Here is a 14,640-nt window from a genome sequence, read left to right as displayed (position 1 = left end):
TGCACTTCAGTAATGGACATGTCTTGGAGGGCATTCCTATGTCTATTGTGTCTATACAGAGACAAGTAACTCACATTCAAGCTGAAAATTTGAGAATTACTGTTCGTGAAAATTACTTTTGTGCCCCATTTTGAAACTTTTCTTTTATATATTCAAAAACATTGTTAGTACTAGTCACTGTATTAACAGTACAGATAATTATTTATAGAGACCCTTTTGTAAGTGGCAGGATGCATTTTGGTAACCACTCAAAAGATGCACTGTGTTATTGTGTCATGAATAGCCTAAGATGCATCACTTGATTCTCGTTCTGCATCTGGAGAAAGCCGTTTCCAGGAGACGCAATTTTCTGTAGCCCTGCAGATGTGATAAGATGGTCACACAGCCAATAACTGTCTGGCAAGAGGAAGGACATATTTTTCTTTAGTCTGTGTGTAATTTTTTTTAAAAAAAAATCTAGTATTAGGGATAAGTTTTGAAGAATGTCACAAAGTACTGATATTGTTTCGCACTGGTTATAGGGTAGCACAGTGGCTCAGCGGGTAGCACTACTGTGTCACAGCACCTGGGCTCTTTGGGCATTTGATTCTTGCTCAGGCTGTGTGGAGTCGTGTTTGTATGAGCTTCCAGTGGGTACTGTGGTTTCCTCACACAGTCCAAAGAGGTGTTTCAAGTGAATTAAGCAATCAAAATTGCTCGTAATGTGTGATTGGTTGTGTGAGAACCCTGTGGGTGGACTGGCATCCCATCCACTTTGTACTCTAACTGGCCCTTCATCCTGTACTGCTGAGATGGGCTGCTATGACCCTGACTTGGACAAATGGTAAATGAAAGTGAGTGAGCTCTGGTTACAAATAGTTCACAATTTGCTGAGTAGTGTTTTTGAAGTGGGGGTGCTGTAGCACAGCGGGTTTGGCCCAGGCCTGCTCTGTGGTGGGTTTGGGGTTTGAGTCCTGCTTGGGTTGCCTTGCAGCGGACTGGCGTCTCGTCCGGGGTTTATCCCCCCCCCCCCCCCCCCGCTTGCCTTGCACCCTGTGTTGCCAGGTTAGGCTCTGGTTCGCCACAACTCCGCTTGGGACAAACGGTTGTGAACACCGTGCGTGCATGAATGCGAGTGTTTTTAAACTAGTATTGTTCCAGTCTGATTGAAGGAATGAAAAGGTCCAGTAACATGACATATCATAGGACAGTGCTGTTTATCAAACACATGACACCTTACTTTTTTCCCCACACATTCCTTCTGCATTACACTACATTAAGAATCCACGTAAGGAAGGTATGATAGATTTTATTCATCCTGTGTGCTCAATTAAAATACATTGAATAAATTTCTTAAAATTGCTGTATATTTCTGCAACAAATTTTAGTAGCACAAGGAGAAGTTCAGACTAAATATAAAAAATTGTAGGGCATATTGTAAAAACAAATATTTTTGTGCTGCTGAATATAAGCTGAATTTTTAAACTCCATTCTGCGAAGTAATTATGACAAAACAAACAAATTTAATGGGCTTTTACCTGGTGTATTTATCCCTGAGGATTTCTTGTCAAGTAATGGATCATGAATGTTTCCCATGCACTTTGGTTCATTACCAACACAGTGAATACAGAGTACATCTTAATCCACCCAAGCCTCTTAATTTAAGGGACCTCCCCTATAGATTTATTCTTGTGCCGTGAACTATCCTCAATCGAGTGCAGATTCTCATTATATAACATAGCTTTGCTTCATTGTTTTGTATCAATGAATGTGATGTTAATACACCATAATGTAATTTACAAGCTATGCAGCTATAAGACGATGTTCTGTGTGAAACAATCAAGGTGTTCCTGCAACAATCAGCACGGCAGCATCTGCTAAGACTCCTGTGCAAGTAAGCCTTTGATAGCAAGGAAACTGTAACATCCCTGGGGAACATGAAAAAGGGCTTTGCTGCATACAGTGTACAGAAAAAAAAATTTCTTCCTTTTTAGAAAAGTTCTGTGTTATCTTTTCCTTTAGACTTTTCTCACTGAACAGCTCTTACTTCAAAACAATGTTTTCTGATTTCTTGTTAATTTTTCTATTTTAATGAACAAGAAGAATGTATAATTTGAATGAGTTAGCAATTAAAATGTGATTGCATTAAGTAGTGTTCTGTTCCTTGGGGTTTAAACAGATTTATTCCAATATCAATCTCTTGTTTAATAAATATATAATGTGCATGTACTTTAATGTCTACATTATCTTTCACCCATTAAGGTACATAATAGAAACTAAAAAAGTACAGATCTGTTTAATAAGAAACTAGTATGATTAAAGGTTATATCTGGAGGATTTAGGAAGGGTATTTTTATGTTCATCAGTCTAATGGTTCAACATAATGGAATATGCCTCTGCAATAATAACCTCTCAATGTAGGTATAGCAATATTTCAATATAAATGGTGTCTTTCTTCTCATTTGACATTGTCTAATAGCTAAGACCCAAGAGCTCCATGCATTATGCACTTTAATTGCCAGACACATCTCACAGGAAGTCAATTTGGGGCTAAAAGAATAATGACAGCTTATCATGGTAAGCAGTTTTGTAATAATGAGCCTAGGAATCACAACTTAAAACTGCCCAAAGAAAGTGCCGGTTTAGTATAAGAGGAAGTCATGGCTTTAATATATAATTGTAGTTCATTTAAATTTATTTTTGGTTGACAGAAGCATACAACCATAATCACTATCCTGAAACACAGAAAGACTTTTTAAAAGCTGAAAGTGTTTAAAAATCGTTAGATAAAGCAGTACAATGATGTATTCTGTGGCATTGGGGGCTCAAAGGGCCTCAGCTCTTGGAATATTTGATTGGAGTTTGAATGCTCTTCCTGTGATCTGGTGGGTTTCTTCCAGGTGCTTCACGTTGCTTCCACAATTCAAAAATGTGTTTCAGGTGGACTGGTGGCTCTAAACTCTCCTAAGCATGTGCATGTATGAGTGAATAAGTCTGTTTCTGATTGCCTGACGTTGTGAACTATGTTTCTGGAATAGGCTCTTCACCACCGCGACCCTGCATAAGACAAACAGTTAATGATAATGGATGGATGGGAGGTCATACATACATACATACATGAAATTAAAGGCTTAAATTGCATTAAATTGCAGTTTGGAGAAGACTTCATGTGGAGAAATATAAAGAGTTCTCTAAGGACCTTCAGCTATAGCAGAGAGCACAGACTTACTGAAAGCAGTGTTTCTTGTTTTATGTTTTTTTTGTGTGTGTAAAATTCACAATTTTCCCTTGACAAGTAAATTTTTTTATAACCTATACAGAGAGCAAGGCTGGAAAATCGAGTGCTGATTTTGGGCAGTGATGAATGCCTGAATTCATAATCAAAATAGAATATTCATTACAGCATAATTAAGTTTAGCACAAAAATACAAGGCTGCTAGGCTCATGTAGCTTCTCAGTTAAATGTGTGGTTCTTTTGATGGCTTGACTGCACCTGTAAATTCAACATATCTAATTGAGATTAAATATCCCATAAAAGTGAAGCTTGGTGCAGAACAGAAGCAGCCTAGATGAGGTTTAATTACATACTCCATAACCTTACCATGGCAATAATGTACTATTGCAGAAGATTAAAAATATATATATATATATATATATATATATATTTTTGTCCACCAGTCTTTTTCCTGCATATGTAAACATTCCCCACTTGTGTTAATCATCAGTCATCACCATAGCAATTAACCTAAATGAATTGAATTGAATACTCTTCCTTATTGCACAATTTTAAAATTTCAGTTTTAGTGTATTTCACTGAGGAATTGAAGAGATCTCTAGTAGAGTGTTACAAAGTGCTGAAAGATTATACAAGAGTCATCATATGCAGTTGCCTGTTTCAGGTTATGATTTGTGTTAGAGATGCTCTTCCTGAACTGAAAATGTTTGTGCCATGAAAAACTGAGACTTGCAAAAGACATATGGAGCTCAGATGCATCCACACTTCTACAGTAATTATTTAATATGAGTAGGCTTGACTGCTCAGTGGATAAGTGAAGATTTGGTAATTTGGCATGCTGGCTAGTTCAGTGGCTCACAAACATATAACTAAGCCCTGGAGTGCGAGAGGTGAACAATGTGAAGAACATTTGTGATTGTGAACTAAAGACTTTGCTTTGTGGAAATGACAGTTTCACCAAAACTGAAGAACACAGCAATGAAAAGGTACATAAAGGTTATACTGAGACAGAGTTCACACAAAATAAAACTTGGACACACAGCAGTGAAAGGATGCAATAGCTATGAGTCTATGAAATGTAGATTCATTGCACCGAAATAGAAGGAAAGGCTTCTATTCGTGTTCCACAGAAGCACGCACACAAGCACACTTGTCTGCTCCGACCCATGTGGCAGGGATGAAGGTAAAAATTCGTTTGCTGATCTCTCACCGGTTGACACTGGGATATATGGGAAAGTTAACAGATCTCTGAAAAAGCCAATATGATCCTTTAATTTGAAAAATAAACCTTTTTCACTTTCATGTTTCTTAACATTGTGTTAATGTGAAGCTGTTACGCTCTAACACTGTCTTAAATAGACAAGTGTTCGAGAAGAATATTGCTTTGTATTTCCCAAAAGCCATATTATGAATATTTTTTGGTAACTGAAAGCACAGTCGGGTTAAACTGAATATTTATCAATTCAGGGAATGTTCTGGACATTATTCAGTTTGGTCAGCTTCCTTGACTTTGTGCAGTAGTCTTTTTATATATGAAATATCTGCAGTCCTCCTGCATATTGCAGTGCAAAATATTGGTTATTGTTTCAACCTAAAAAACTCCATTACTACCCTCGTACATGCTATATAATTCTAACTTAAGGGAAGGGGCGGATAATATAGCATTTTGGAGGTGATGGGTTTATTCTCAGTCTCTTTCCAAATGTGCCCCCCCAGGGACAGTAAAAATTGGATTTTACTTTCCTGTGGCGAGGGTGTTTGACCGATTACTTTGTACACATACACCAAGCAGTTCAGCTGGCTCTGAACTTTTACACCTGTTTGCCTTGGTCTCCATGAAAAGTGATTCCTTAAAAGAAATCCAAGACAATTACTTTTTTGACTTGTTGGTGTAATGATGATGTTGCTATCATCAGTGAAGTTAATGAAAAGAAAATGCATACGGCTTCAAAATATCCTTAAAAACAAAAAAGAACAAATGAAAAGAACTCCGGTTCGCTGCGACTCAGCTTGGGGCAAGCGGTTTCAGGCAATGTGTGTGTGTGTGTGTGTGTGTGTGTGTGTGTGTGTGTGTGTGTGTGTGTGTGTGTGTGCGCGCGCGCACTTTACTCCCTCTGATTTTTTTTTTAAAGATCGGACTATCATCATTACCTTAAAACAGACAGCAAAAACATTTAAGTTACGGAAGTTTCCAGCAGCAAAAGCCGTTCACCCCAAAGAGTTTAAGAGTTTCCAGTAAAACAAAATTGATTGAAGGAATGAATGCGGCATTGCTCAGTCCTGTAGTCAGCAAAATAGTTTTCTGGGCATAAGTCCACTTGGCATTCTTTTTAGAATGAATAAATTACGCCTCTCTAAGATAAATGTTCAGTCAACAATGTAAGCTATTCCTCTGAGCTGAGGCCATACACAGCATCCCCAGTGCCAGAAAACAGAAGATGTTAGAAACTCTTTATGTGCAGCAGATTCAAGGAGGTGTTGTTTACATGCATTTTTACATTTGATATGAAGGACCTTTCTTATGGAATGTTTTTGGGTAATGGCATGTCATGAAGTTTAAAGTCTATGCCCTTCTGCAGCCCTCCAGCAGTCACACCTGAATATGGTCTCATTAGTCCAGTGTCATTTAAGTAAGGGCACATAAAACTGTACACTTTGACCCATTGTATCCTTAAAAGGCCAAACTCCCCGTAACTAATTGTCAATAGATCTTTTGTGTACCATTGTGTAGTGTTGCAATTTTATATTCTTTTTCTTAAAGGTAAAATTTTTAACAAGCACTCAAGAATAAATTATTGTACAACACAAAAAAATAAAAAAAAAAACCTGGGTCATTGTAAATGTAACATATAGAACTTGACAAATAATAATGTACTTCAGCTGTTTCCAAACAAACTAAAGGCAAATTGCTTCGTATGTATTTCTTCTATAATGCTTCCATAATTCCTAGTGCCTTATTGACATCATTAGTTATCATTATTGACGGAAGTTAACAAATTAACGAAAGTTTTGATATTAAAGTTATTAAAGCTTTATAGTACATGTTCTTTATTTACTCTGTTTTCATGGCATTTTTTTCCTAATGTTTTGTTTCCTTTTAACTTAAAATATGGCAAAACAAGTAAGAAGAAAAAAATGTTTTTACATTTTCTAGTGATCAATTAAAATATGTATCCATTGCTACACATAATCTAAGCATCACTATCATTGTAGAGGAAGAAATGTGATTAAACATAAAAAAGGCTCAAATACTGAGCCATGTAAATAGTCATGATAACACATCACATAATAATGCAATGATTGTATTATTATAATGTAATGTATTATGTGATATTTCATCACGTACGTATGTAACGTAATGTTTATATATTTTTATGTATCTCAAAAAAAACTACTAGGATGGTGAATAGGAATCGGCCATGTTCTGGTGAAGTTTTATGTAGCTATTTGTGCGATGAACATCAGTACATGTGGTGAAGGAAGGAAACTAACTGTACTTAAGAATCACACATCTGCAGCTATGTCTCTTTCTCCTAAGGTAATGCACAAATTGTATTTTCTATGAGATATACATTGCTTTGGAGAAAAGCTTCTGTTAAATGAATAAATGTAAATCAGTTCCTTCAGTTAGACAATTCTGTCATATTCATGTACTGCTGTACTGCTCCTAAATTTTAATAAATGAATTCAATTTCTGTAATTTTGTGTTGGTGTTCAAATATAAGTCATGAATGTTTGATGCAATCTGATGCAATCCCGTAAAATATGTTCACATTAAAATGTTAATACCAGTAATTAAGGCCTTACAATAGAGCATTAAAGGCCCAGATTTCTCGAGGTGCATGAATTGCATGAGTGTGCATGATGTAAATGAAAAACGTCCTGCCTGTAATAATTACTTAAACAATCTAGCACCCGCATGCCAGAGCTGCTCCAGAGAGCCCACGCTGCTGCCCTCCCTCCTTTCCTGTTAGCTGTCACCTCAGTCATAATTTGAATCGATTTTGTGGCGGTAATGAAATTGCAGTGTCTCCCGAAGGAGTCTTGTAGGCCAGCGGCATGGACAGACCAGACATGTTCAGTTTAAACAGGGCACCATAAAGCAAGAGTCAGAATCAGCACTGTTTTAAGGCTATTATAGCGTGTAGTTAAATATAGTTTCAGTTCTATAACAATATATAATATCAGCATCAGAGACATAAGCTGTGCTATATCGTGTGTCAATATCTAAATCACTCTCTGTTGGAGTTCTCCATGTCCTAAGTTGTATGTCAGTTTGGAGAGAAGTGTCAACTGACTGAAGAAATGCAAATGTCAACACATCTAAATCCCATTTCCACTAAATATAGTTTATGCTTAAATGTAGTTAAATACACTTCTTATAGAAATATTTCCGCAGCCTTAGAGCTACTTCAGGAAATATTTTCTGTTAGAATGCTGTTATTTGCTACTTTTTAGAGTGCAGTTCACATGTATCTGGATAAATTAAAGTAGGTGTCAATATGTACTCTTTGGCTCTTGCATGTAACCCTCAAAACTGTGTTTTATCCAAGCATTTAAATTCTTTTGCATGATTTGTAAATATAGTTTTCACAATTTGATCTTTATTATGTACATTTTAATACCTGAAATTTACCTTGCGCTCCTTATCCTTGAAATTTGTTTCAGACCTTGTTCAGCATCACATGGGCAGCAATTACTGAATATAATCAATAAAACCACCAATGTGCATAAATACTATATACACAAGACAGTTTCTGCTAATTGAGTTTTGGAGGCAGTGCATTACTTTTGTCCAAAGCCACTTTTGCTCATCTAAGCACTGCGAGTGCTTAGCTGCATTCTCTCCCTCAAGCAGGTCCTTGATATGTCCATAAAACATTTATAGACACTGATGAAACTGCATTATCCCACAAAGTGTATGTTTAAGGCCATTGCTCTTCTGGCTATTGAGACCAAAGATTTATGACTCTTTTTGTTTTAGTATCTGCCAGAGTCCCACTTTCTCATAATATTCTTGGTGTTTCTATATTTGCTGAGGCATGTGAAAGGAACTTCCAGCCATGCGTGTGTATTCTCTTACATGCCTGCCATACAGTCAATTTACATTTACTACATTTACTCTGTGTGTGTGTGTGTGTGTGCGTGCGTGTGTGCGTGTGTGCGTGTGTGCGTGTGTCTGTGTGTTTAAATTTTTCCTTGCATTTATTATGACATGTAGAGAATACATACATGTTATTAACCATATTGTACTTTTTCTTTTAGATGGCATTGATTCCAAATGATCCTGATGATGAAGGGACTAAAATAAGTGTAAGCTGATATTATGACTGTTTAAATATTAAACAAAACTGGAAAATAATTTGTTCACTGTCATTGCTCATGAGATTATGAATAAGAGTCTTTAAGTGTATTCTACAAGGCATCAGATGGAGGTCTTTCACCAGAAGGTAGAAATTTGCAAAGACTGTTGGCAGCACACTGGTATTATGTAATTATTATTTTGATATGGTTAACATTGTTAGTACTGAGTTACTGTGACTTTTTAATATTGATTTATGGTATGATCATACTCCTGTAATTTTTGGTACTGGTGTAATACTAACATGAGAATTGCACTGATGTCATTGCAGACCGTGAGAGTACAAGGGACTGATATATCCCACAAATTACAAATTTCCAAAGTCGAGAAAAGCGACGAGGGCTTGTATGAGTGTCGAGTCACGGACGCCAATTATGGAGAGCTGCGAGAATACAAGGTGCAGGCCTACCTCCAGGTGAACAGCACCACTCGACTGTGGAACAAAGCCATCAAGAAGACGTCCCCATTGCACCTGACGGATAAAAAACCACGGAAAACAAACGCACCTTCTGCACGAGACGGCAGCCTGAGCTCGGACCAACGCATCCACTCTACCTCCAGCTCTCAGACAAAGTCAGCCAAAACAGTGAAACACAGTCACGGTTCAGGTAGGGTGTTTCCTGTCCAAATGTCTCTGCACAGAGAGGGCATAGCTTTGATTTCAGATGTGGAAAAGTTTTTGGCTCTCAGCCTAGGAATCATCAGACATGAAGCGTGGAAATGGATGCAATGCTAGCAGAGTTCTGAGGTAGCATTAAAAAGAGGTTCAGCTGAAAAGGCATAGCTTCAACAGAATTGTAAAGACCACACCAGAGGCCTAAATTAACATTAAATAGGTATAACAATATAAGCTTGGTGCAATTTCACACAAACCAAAAGAGAAAGAAATCTGATGTACTCTGAGAAATCTGATAAATGTAGACCTGGTTCTTCTCTCTGATACTTCTGTAGTGTATTGAAACACAGGTAAAGCATTTAATATCTAAAATAAATTGTAAATATTCCAAAATAAAGTCCTGAGACTAGATATAGTAAGCCCCACTCGAAGCTGTAAGAACATACATGAGGTAGGCCCATGAAGATCTACAAAAATTCATTTAAATTAATGACTGGAATGCTTGCATTGGTCTGCGAATAGCAGGAGCAGTGGAGGACAAAAATGTCATAAACATGGGATGAAATCATTATATTGTTAGATACAATTATTTGTTTTCTGATGATGTATGGATGAGTGACCCATTGTAAGTAGTGTATGTAGCACTGTAAGTCACCTTGGTGAATAAGGTATGTGGGCTCATAACACTACATAGAAGTCATTGGAAGTTATTTTGGAGAAAAACATCTGCTAATAAATAAATGTAAATGTAAATACAATCAAGTACTTTTTAACTTGACAGAGATTACTCTTTTTATTATCACTGTAAGAGGATTAAGATCTTTTAGTATTTTTAGTGCAAAGGCATTTGTATAGTTGACAGAGTACATATTCACACCACCAGATGCTTTCGGTGGAGGATGACAGCTTAGGTTACCATTCCTCAAGGCAACAAATGCAAGAATTGGACTTGCAACCTATTCAAGAATAGTTACAAATATCTATTTTGAATGTGGCCTTCAAAGGAACATTCACTAGTTTGGGATAGATCCAAATGAGCATTTGACCTTTTCTTGTCCCAGCATGCATTCATATTAAAAATTGTTGTAAATGGTACATTTTTTTAATTGTGTTAAGACAAAGGTGATTACTATTGACTTGCTGTAGCAGGGTATGACAACTAGTTACAGGTGCATAATGAATGTAACAATGCAAAGATTTTATGGAGTGCTGTAAACATTAAAAGTGGCACTCATGAGAAGTGTGCAGCACCTCATTAAATAAATGGTTACATTATATTGATCTGTTTTAAATGGGGTTTGGAAACTTCACTGCTTGCAGTTTTATTATTTATTTTATTTCTCCTAGAAATAAATCATGATTGCTTAGTGTACCTTCTTTGCTTCTGACTGGTATCAGATTATTCCGTAAATCTGTATACAAACATTATCTTTAAAATGACTTAGAAATGAGATTAGGCATTAAAGTTGCAACTACACCTAACAAAAACAGGCCATAAAAATTAATAAAGCTTGTTATGTGAGTTGATCAAACACCAAAATGTACCATTGATATAATTAACAAACTTCTAAATATTCTGAATTATCATTATTATTATTATTATTATTAGAAGTAGTAGTATTAGTGATGGTGGTCATAGTATTAAGTAATAAATAGTATCATATAGCTTTGTGACCTAAAAAAGTGCTTTCACACATTTCCTAAATAAAAGGGAGGAAACAATTTATATACTCTGTTTAGAGTTACTGCGTCTTTTCTGTCTGTCAGTCAAAATGCAATACAAATCGCAATGATCCTTTATAATACAAAATACCAGATCATATGAATACGTAAAACAGCTCAATGCGCTGGCATTTTGTGATAGTGGTGGACTGACTGCATAGAGAGCTGGGCTAGACTTCTGCTAGCCTGAAACATTTCTTTTTGAGTCTTCATCAATGTACATTCGCTTCAGTACAGTATAGTATAATATACAGGACCTACAGAACCTCCAGAGCTGCTTGGTGGATGTCGAGTTCTAGTCTAGCTGAGGGCGTGTGAGTCTGTGTGTTTTGTCCTTATGTTTGCATCCTTCAGATAGGCCCTAGCATACAACTTCTTTTCCTCCCTTGCCTTGAAAATCATGCCTGTGGTTGCTATGAGTCGGCTTCACGTCAATGGAATGTTCATCCATAGTGTGCCCGTGACACAAAAAAAGTTAAGCGTAATGGTAATGATGTTGCTTAGAAAGAACGTAAATAGTTTAGACTGAACAAAGAACTTTAGGTAAATATAGATGTATTTGATTCTTGTCTTTGGAACATTTGACTCTGGTCCCCACAGTAGTCATGTCTAATAATAAGCGAAATATATGTGTTTAATGATAACATTAACAGTAATTAAAATTAAGGTCAGTGAGTCCTAGATTAGATATGCGTGCCACACTAGTATTTGTTTGAATAACAATAATGGGAGGGAGGTGTAGTGGTTAGAGCCATTGCCTTTAATTCAGGCAGTTTCAAGTGATACAGTAATATGGTAAGCTGGTAGTATAGTGGTTAGCACTACTACAGTTGGATCCAAAGGTTGTAGGTTTGATCCCCACTTCTGGCTGTAGTACTCTTGAGCAAGGTACTTACCCTAAATTGCTCCAGTAAAATTACCCTGTTGTATAAATGGGTAAATAATTGTAAATTGGTCAACATTGTGAGTTGCTTTGGTGAAAGGTGTCAGAAAAATGTAAAATGCCAATATATATGTATCAATGGGAAATAGGTTTAAGTATTTTAATTTACAAATCCAAAGCTGTAAGCTGTTTTCAGGAAAAGTGTCTGCTAAGAGAGTAAATAATATAATTATCCCCAGTCAAATTTCATAACTGTGCAAAGTGTACCATACAGCAGAGCCCCATTAGTAGTCTGACCTCTTTCTTTGCCCCTTACATCTAAAAGGTGTCGTGAACCCTTTCTTGGCTAATTATTTTCATGCGTGGATTGAAATTTACAAGAACCGCCCCATGTCATAATTTCCATTTAATTATTAATTCAACGCTTCAGAGTTCATTTGACGTAATCTCTTGTCCTTTGAACTTTAGTTAAACAGGGGTATGGTTAACAACAATATTAAAGCGCTTGCTGTTTCAGATGTACAAAGTAAATCCATATAAAGCAAACATTAAATATTCAACTGCACATGAACGCATATGCAAAATATGTAAAGCCTTATTCCCTCAGTGCAGTTACGTGTTACTGTACATTTACCTTGCAGCACTAAATATAATAAAAGATTTCTTTTAGGCTACTCCTTCTAAAAGAACTTTTTTTATTTTTTTTTTTTTTTAAGGAAAAGGAAAAAACTAAGGAAATGTTTTTTTCTTCCATTGGCACTGTTAAAGTTTTTCTCAGAAGTAATTATCAGCCATGATGATGATGTTGCAGGTAGTCCCCCAACATCCAGTCCCTTTATTCCTGCTCTTCTGCAGTCTTCCTGTTCACTTGATCACCCGAGGCCAAATTAAGCCTTGGGAACACCAGGTCACACGAATCCATTTTTTTAGATATTGAGGCCAACCAAATGGAAGTGTTCCCTAACAATTCTCCTTGGAGAACATTATTGTGCTTATTCTGATGGAAAATCCAGTAAATGTCACCACATTTTAGCAAACACAACATTATATTCTTCCTTTATGCAGACTTATTTTTTTTGCTGTCTCTGTATATAAAAAAAAATAAATCCAAGGATTTTGTTTTATTTTTGGCATATAAAGGCCTGTAGCTTGTTCAATTTCAGTGTTTACAAGAAAATTAAAAGATTTATTTACCCCTAAAGACAGTTTTCAGTACTACACAGAAGTCTAATTAAAATTACACAGCAGTGTTGATGTTTCCATTTATGCCAAATATTACTTGAAGACTTGAATATAACCTTACTTTGAAACTGAACCTGATTGAAGGGTTTAAATCAACCTATTTTGACATATTTTTGTTTTCTAGATGAACATTAAATTGAACCCTTTTATCAATACTGAAAGAGATTTTTATAAAATTCATGCAAATATCCAAATACATCCCAATAAAGATTTTACTAAATTTTTTCCTCAGAAAAGTTGGTCTGCCAGCAATGGTTTTTGTTAACATAAAACTAATTACGGGCAGAACAAAGGTACTTAAAACCTGTTCTATATTTTTTTTTAAGTGTTTTGCATTATGTTTGTCTATATTGTGTCTTTATCGTGTCTATTCTGATTCAGTGGTTCCAGCTCTATATTTAATTAATATAATCTCATAAATTGTAAAACTGACACACAAAACCCCAGCCAGTGTCACGCAAGCATATTAATAATATTTAAGTATGATTCAGATTAAACATTGACTAAGTGAAAATGATTGCTGATTCTTTTTTTTTTCCGTAAACATGCTATAGTCTTGACTTTATGATCATTTATTCATCAATAAATGATCTGCTTCCTATTACTCTTTTGCAGTGCATGCTGATGTGGTTAGGAATAGCCTTTTTTTGTTTTCAAAAGGCTGAAAGCACTAGTGCACATGTACAGGAAATCTATGAAATTCTTTTATTACTTCTTCCACAGGTACAAGGACAACTACAAGCTACGGACTTGCTGTCTTGCTTCTTGTGTGCAGCTTTGTGAGGGTAACGTCGTTGTAGCTTCAAGCACTGACTCTTTCTACTTTCCCTTTCTCTTGTTTACGCAAAGAGAAAGTTGCCTGCTACTCGGTGGAACAGAGCACAGTTTGGCCCGCACATCCAAGCACCTCTCTGCACCCACTGCATTTTAATCACCTTCATGAGAGTCACTCTTTTTAATATCTGTCAAGACTTCTGTTTGAACTGCACCAACAGCTTGAATAAACAGGCTTCACAGGGCATACATAGAACCATATAAATTCACTCTACAATGTATTAATTATGGAATTATGATTTGATCTTTCTTCTAAACCCAAAATCGCAAAATAAGAATAAAATTCATAAAAATTAAATCTGCCTACTGTGGTTCAAAGTTTAATTCTGTGTGTTCTGATATAAATATGTCACTTATACTGTACATTGTATGCAAGTATACTATATGTAATTCACAGATACTCTTGGAAATTTGATTGATTTCTTTCTGCATTTGTTTCAGTAAATTAATAATTTTTTTAATTAGTATTTTTTTTCAAAATGTGTATGGAAGGTTGTAAGAATAGCTTTGAAGAGTATATGTTAGAAAAAAAAATGTGTCAGCGTGTCCGTGAAAAATTGAACTGGTTACTGTGGCAATTTGCTTCAAGGCATCACTAACAGTTGATGTTACGACTCATTCTGTCACAGAGGAGACAACAAAATGGATTGTCAAATAGCTATTCCACGTTCAAAACTGAAGGACCTTCTTCTTTATCTGAGGCTTCACAATGTGCTGCTGTACGTGCAGGGAAGGTTTTATGTCTCACTGAATGTGACACTGATGAC

General features: G+C 36.1%; 1 protein-coding gene across 1 annotated transcript in view; it reads left to right on the top strand.

Annotated features, from left to right (window-relative positions):
* Positions 1-14,053, top strand: part of vstm2a (V-set and transmembrane domain containing 2A) — a 32,944-nt gene extending 18,891 nt beyond the window's left edge. The window contains exons 3-5 of the mRNA XM_029255109.1: positions 8,480-8,527; positions 8,848-9,184; positions 13,763-14,053. Of these exons, the coding sequence (XP_029110942.1) occupies positions 8,480-8,527; positions 8,848-9,184; positions 13,763-13,839 (462 nt within the window). The 3' untranslated portion in view covers positions 13,840-14,053. The remainder of the gene's footprint in view (positions 1-8,479; positions 8,528-8,847; positions 9,185-13,762) is intronic.
* The last annotated feature ends 587 nt before the right edge of the window (positions 14,054-14,640 follow it).

This window comes from Scleropages formosus, chromosome 9, assembly GCF_900964775.1.
Source record: "Scleropages formosus chromosome 9, fSclFor1.1, whole genome shotgun sequence".
Classification (NCBI taxonomy): Eukaryota; Metazoa; Chordata; class Actinopteri; order Osteoglossiformes; family Osteoglossidae; genus Scleropages; species Scleropages formosus.
The sequence above is the reverse complement of the archived record's forward strand: the minus strand, read 5'-3'. Positions and strand labels throughout refer to the sequence as shown.